The 6,239-nt window shown below is 37.0% G+C and overlaps 1 protein-coding gene across 2 annotated transcripts in view; it reads right to left on the bottom strand.

The window, feature by feature from the left end:
* Nucleotides 1-1,481: 1,481 nt before the first annotated feature.
* The window catches only part of Rrm1 (ribonucleotide reductase catalytic subunit M1), a 37,370-nt gene continuing 32,612 nt past the window's right edge, over nucleotides 1,482-6,239 (bottom strand). For both annotated transcript variants that reach the window (XM_020156896.2, XM_074084316.1), the window contains 3 exons: nucleotides 4,573-4,668; nucleotides 3,195-3,383; nucleotides 1,482-2,118 (listed from right to left, as the gene is read on the bottom strand). In XM_020156896.2, coding sequence (XP_020012485.2) covers nucleotides 1,930-2,118; nucleotides 3,195-3,383; nucleotides 4,573-4,668 — 474 coding nt within the window. In that variant the 3' untranslated portion in view covers nucleotides 1,482-1,929. The remainder of the gene's footprint in view (nucleotides 2,119-3,194; nucleotides 3,384-4,572; nucleotides 4,669-6,239) is intronic.

The raw sequence follows: 6,239 nt of genomic DNA, 5'->3' as shown, positions 1-6,239 counted from the left end.
CTAATTTCTTTATTCCAGAATTTTCAGGAATTGTCCACTATTCAAGTGTGAGGCCCTGAGTTCAAACCCCAGTACCATGTAAAAAAAAAAATTCCAACTATTGCTGCATGCAGTGGCTTGTACCTGTAATCTCAGCTACATGGGAGTCAGGCATCAAGAGGATTATGATTGGAGGCCAATCCAGGCAAAAAGTTAGTGTGACCCCATCTCAATCAATAAACCAGGCATGGTGATGTACACCTGTAGTCCCAGTTATGCAGGATGCAATAGGTAGGAGGATCATGGTCTAAAGCCAGCCCAGGCAAAAATACAAGACCTTTCCTGAAAAGTAACTAAAAGATAAGAGGGCTGGGGTATGGCTCAAGTGAGGTCCTGAACTTAAAACCCAATACCAGCAGAAAAAAAAAAAAAAAGGAGTTGCCCACTATGTTGCAAAGTCCCATTAGGATCAGTTGCATTGCTCATGGCACGTTAATTATCAACATTCATTGTTTAGTTTTTTTCCCCCATCCTGTCTCCATTACCCTTTCTTGTCCCCCTTCCTCTTTCCTAATAGTCCTCCTTGTACTTTCATGTCTTTTTTAAAAATCTAGATTCTGCGCATGAGAGAAAATATGTGATGTTTGTCTTTCTGAGTCAGCCTTATTTTCGCTTAACACAATGATCTCCAGTTCTGTCCATTTTCCTACAAATGACATAATTTCATCCTTCCTTATGGCTGAATAATACTCCATTGTGTATATAGAGCACATTTTCTTTATCCATTCATCTGTTGATGGGCACCTAGGCTGATTTCATAATTTGGCTATTGTGAATAGTGTTGCAGTAAACATAGGTATGCAGGTGTCCCTGTTGTATGCTGACATACATTCCTTCAGGAAGTTCTATTTTTAGATTTTTTTTGAGGAGGCTCTATACTGATTTCCATAGTGGCTAGATTAATTTATATTTCCACTAACAAAAAGAGCTATCTTAAATATACTTAAAAAACTAAAGGAAAACATGGGCAAATAAGGAAATTGGGAAATCAATTATGAACAAAATCAGACTGTCAGCAAAAATAAAAAGAATTAAAAAAAACCAAATTCTAAGGCTGAGAAGCAAATTAACTGAAATTAAAAAAAAAAATCACTAAAGTGGCTTAACAGTAGAAAGAGGAATCCTCAAACTTGAAGGTAGAACAATTGAAATAGAGTGTAGGGAACAGAAAGAAAGAAGAATGAAGAAAGCTAATCAGTACCTACAGGGCACTGTGAATGTACTAAATGCCACTGAATTCCACATTTAAAAATGGGTAAAACAGTAAGTTTTATGTTATGTGTATTTTACCACAAATATGTTAACATCAAAACGCTAAAGTATAATTAATGTCTTAAAAAATTTCTTCTGTGAACTCTCAAAGAACAGAAAATGTGTTTTGTTTGTTTTTTTTTAATTTGACCTTTGTATGAAAATGACAAAATTAACTTCACACAAACACGTAGAAATGTTTCTCTTTATTTCAGAGTGACCAATGGAACCTTATCTAGATAAAAGTCCTATCAGCACTTTTCATGGGTTATCACTCAGTTTTGCTTCTAGGAAACCAGTCAAAGCAGCAAAACTCAAGCTCCTTACACAAACAGATTATCAGAAAAGGAATGCTAGAGGGGTTAATTAAACCTTACTACATCACTTCCTATTTCCAAGATGATGCCTTTTGCATTCCTAGAACTTCTACTTGGATTCCCAATATATCAAGTATTTTTTTTGTTTTTTGTTTTTTAAATCAGTATCTTCACACTTATAGAAACAATACTTTAAATCAATTACTCCTTTTGTTGCAATAAGGTTCAGCAAAGCCTTACCACTTCAAGCACACCCACTATGCCTATCTATGCTCAAGTAGCTTGGCTATGGAAGACATGCTGGTCTCTTCTAAGCCTTTTCTCAGGATCCACACATCAGACATTCATCTCTGTTCTCCAAAGAGCACACCATGGCTGCTGTGTTCCTCTCCTTCTCTTCTTCCTCTCTTGATGCCTTTTCCTTCTCTTTCAACTTTTCCTTGTTTAGGGTGAACTGGATTGGATTAGCTGCAGGTCTTGTCCTTAAATAATACATCCCAGTCTTTAAACCCTACAAGGGAAGTAAATACAACTATTAGGAAAAAGTTTTTGAGAACACTAGACATTCAAGATTAATGTTTATTGCCATATATGTTAAAATAAATTTAATTAAAAAATTTAAATTTAAACCAGGTCAACTATTTCCTAAACTTGCAATTCTATATCCTCTAGGAAGTATTCTTAAATACTTTTGTTCAATTGTCTTTCTTTTATGTGTATGACTTCCAGGTTTGTAAAAGACAACATGTCTGCCTTAGACTATAACCATTTAGAAAGCTAAACCATGTCTCTGAATAATAACAGATTATAAATACTTAAAAAGAAAAAGGATCATATTCTGTTCAGTATCCCCAGTACTGGCAGATAGTAGCTGTCCAAGAAAAGTATGTTAAATAAGAAAATAAATATATAATTGTATGTAAAAATCCAACATATTATTAAGGAATAAGAATAAAATCCAGAATCATAGGACTTTACAGTTGGCAGTAGGGTAAATAATTTGACTTTTACACTGTAGATAAAGTGGGAAAACAATGGGTATTTTTGAATAGTGGGTTGACATGTGCAAAGTTTTATTTTACGAATGGTAGTAGTGCACAAGATGGCCTGAAGCAAAGAAAGATACCAGAGCAAAGAGATAAGTGAAGAATAATGCAATGGAGCTGGAGGTGTGGCTCAAGTGGTACAGCATTTTCCTAGCAAGTGCAAAGCCCTGAGTTCAAACCCCAGTACCCCAGTAATAAACACACACACACACGCACGCATACACACAAATAAAGACAATGGAAGAGGAAGATCAAAAACAGTACAAAAGAACAACCAGTACCATTTGGTAAGTAATTTAATGGACAGTAATGGAAGGAATTCCAAGTTTTCAAACTTAGAAATAATCCTAACAGAAACAAGAAAATCCAAATCAAGAGCTTGTCCTGGAACAAAAACATCAGGTTGGTTGCAACACATTTGGATTTGAAGTGAAAGAACTTCTAGGAGGCAATATATAAGAGGTAACTAGAATATAAAACTGTTCCAATTCCAAAACAACACAAGCTAGCAATTAAGTCCTCCTTCATTTCCTCTACCAACCTGCTTCCAGCCATAGAAGTGCATACTAGTGAGTTTGCCATAGTTAGGCTCAGCAATATGGATGTTCAAAGACTGACTTTGATCAATGAAAGCACCTCTCTCAGCTGCCATCTTGAGAACAGTTTTCTGTGAGATTTCCCACACAGTCTTATAAAGTTGCTTCAGGTCATCAGGAATTTCTGGTATGCTCTGAAAAAAGAAAACAAATGTCTACTCAACTTCAGGCAAAGAAAGCAGTCTGACCAACAGAATAATGATGCAAGGGTCTGGTCTTTCTTCCAGATCTGACCCTACTGTCCAGTGTATGACAATCCCTGTCAAGGTTGCCCAGGCTAAGTAGCTCTTGCTTAGAAAGTCAACAAAACCCCATCTAACCAACCAAATGTCAATCTGGTCACTCTTTAACTGAATTATGGACAAAATGTTTATTATTCTAGAGGCCATTAGGAAAGGAAGGAAAAATCAGAGCTAAGCAGCAATAAATGAATCTTGACTTTTGCAGAAAACACATATCATCAGGACTGTGACTCACAAAGACATGATCAGGGAGGCAATGACATAAGCTCTTTTAAATTAGCTAGGACTCCACCAACTCCATTTGGAGTCAAAAATAAATCAGGTTTTCTTAAATCTGGAGTTAATTTGCATTAAAACACACAGTCTTGCTAATGCTATAGTTTCTGCCATCAAAAATTGAAAGGTTAGGGCTTGGGGGCATGGCTCAAGTGGTGGAGTGCCTGCCTAGTCAGTTTGAGGCAGAATTCAAACTGAGTTCAAACCCTGGGTCCATCAAAACACAAAACACAACAAAAACTATGCAAAAATTAAAAGAGTGCAGGATTCTTTGTGTTGCTAAGCAGACCGATGACTACCCAAGCCTTCTATGTATAATTAAATGCCTCTTGATTTTCAACTGCAAATATTTTATTGTTAAATGCTACTTATGACTTCCTTTTAGACTATTAGCCATCCAACTCTACCATGCTTTTTTAAGGATGACTCTAAATTCAAATTTTTTGTCAATGGTCCCTAGATTTTGAGACATTCTGTAAATATTTTAAGAAATATTTATGTATGGCTCCCACTCCCAGACATTCTTCTTTAACTGGCAAGGAGTACAACCTAAACTTCAGGATTTTAAAAGCTCCCCAATTGTGCAGGAAAACTGGGAACCAGTGTTTTCCTGCACAAACACCAAGAGGATAAGAGCTATGGGAAGATGGCTATAATCGTAGCACAACAATCAGAAATGAACACAGCAACTTGAGTCCATATAATCACAATGACTGGCCAATTTCCTCTGTGTTGCCTGAGATAAGTAAGGTGGCACTCTAACATTCAACTCAGCTCCTGAAGAGCACGCTTCACTTTCATGTACCTGGATAGAGCCGTTGCATGCAATAATCTGGTTTTTCATCTCTTCATTCCACAAGCCACGCTCAGTAAGATCTTTCAGTAAGTGGGGATTTACAATCTAAATGGGAAAGCAGAAAAGATGTGAAGAAATAAATAACACTGACAGGGCCTTCACAGGATCACAGGCTTAGAGCTCAAAATAAATAAGATCACTGATGAATTATTTAACATTAGATTGCTTACTAAATTCTACTTTTTATAAAACCACAAGACAGTTATATTCCTTTAAGATCCTGATATCTTAGCTGGGCGTGGGCACATCTGTAACTCCAGCCACTCAGAAGGCAGGGGCAGGAGGATGAAGTTTGAAACCATCTCAAAATCAAAATACAAACAAAAGGGCTAGGACCATAACTCAAGTGGTAGTGTGGACAGTATATTGTGAAAAGCCTATGAGAACTGGATGTAAGCAAGGTGAGATGTGGCTTAATTGCTTTCATCTGTAGGCGGAATAGGCACAGCCCTGGACATGAAACAGAAAAAAGCAGAACAGCTGCATCTCTTAAGCTTGCTTTCAGAGAAGCAGGAATGCAGGTTTCTCCTGTTACAATGTCACACCCTTCCCAGAGAGCTGCTGCTCCACCCTGTTTACTCCACCCCCTTTAGGGCCTGCTGATAGAGGAGTTGGGACTTTTGCTTTTTGCCTTTGGCTTTTACTTTGGGCTTTGACTTGGGTTTTTTGCTTGGCTTGATTCTTTTGCTTTAGGCTTTTTGGTGTGGGAAGCTTTTGGAAGGGAAAGGAATTACTGAAGGGAAAAGAATTGCAGGGAAATCGCTGAAGGGAAAAGAATGGCTAAAGAGGGGTGATAGAAAGTCTGCACCAAGAACTTTAACATAGGCCTTAGAAAAGAAAGCCAAAGAAAGTACTTGAACATAGGCTTTAGAAGCTAAAGAAAAGCCAAAGAGAACATGGGACAGTGCAAGATAGAGGACCAAGACTTTGCAAGCCTGAGCACCAAGGCTTTAAGAAAGCTAAAGAAAGAATGCTAAAGAAAAGCTGCAAGCCTGAGGGCAAAAGACTTTAAGAGCGACTAAGCTAAAGATAAGCTAAGAGAAAACATGGGACAATGCAAGTCTCAGGAAAGAGGTTTTAAGCAAGGTTTTAAAGAAGACTTTAGAAGCAAGTTTTAAAGAACTGCAAGGAGTAAGGCCTTAAAGAATAAGCAAAGAGGGTTGTCTTTTCTGTCTTTTCTGAATCTCCAGTCACCCCCAGTTAAGCCCAGTTAGGTTCAGTAATAACCAGGAACAAGAGAAAAAGCTTGTACCAACAAGCAAGGGAGTAAGAAAACAGCGCCCCCTCAGTACAGCACTTGCCTAATGTTCAATACAGCAAAAAAAACAAAAACAAAAACAAAACAGATCTTGACATCTGTTATTTAAGAAACATAATATATGTGCAATATATACACGTATCACATCATCACATTGTATATCATGAATTTATACAATTTTTGTCAACTATACCTCAATAAACCTGAAAAAATATATACATGGCATTTGCAAATGTGAAAAGATCAACATCATCTAGGCTGAGTAAAACTATATGGATTGGTTCTTGTTTATTTTTTCTAAGTAAGTATACAATAAGTACTTAAGTAAAACAATTCAAAATGTAACTTCTCTAAAACT

The sequence above is a fragment of the Castor canadensis genome, chromosome 1 (genome assembly GCF_047511655.1).
Source record: "Castor canadensis chromosome 1, mCasCan1.hap1v2, whole genome shotgun sequence".
Taxonomy (NCBI): domain Eukaryota; kingdom Metazoa; phylum Chordata; class Mammalia; order Rodentia; family Castoridae; genus Castor; species Castor canadensis.
The sequence above is the reverse complement of the archived record's forward strand: the minus strand, read 5'-3'. Positions and strand labels throughout refer to the sequence as shown.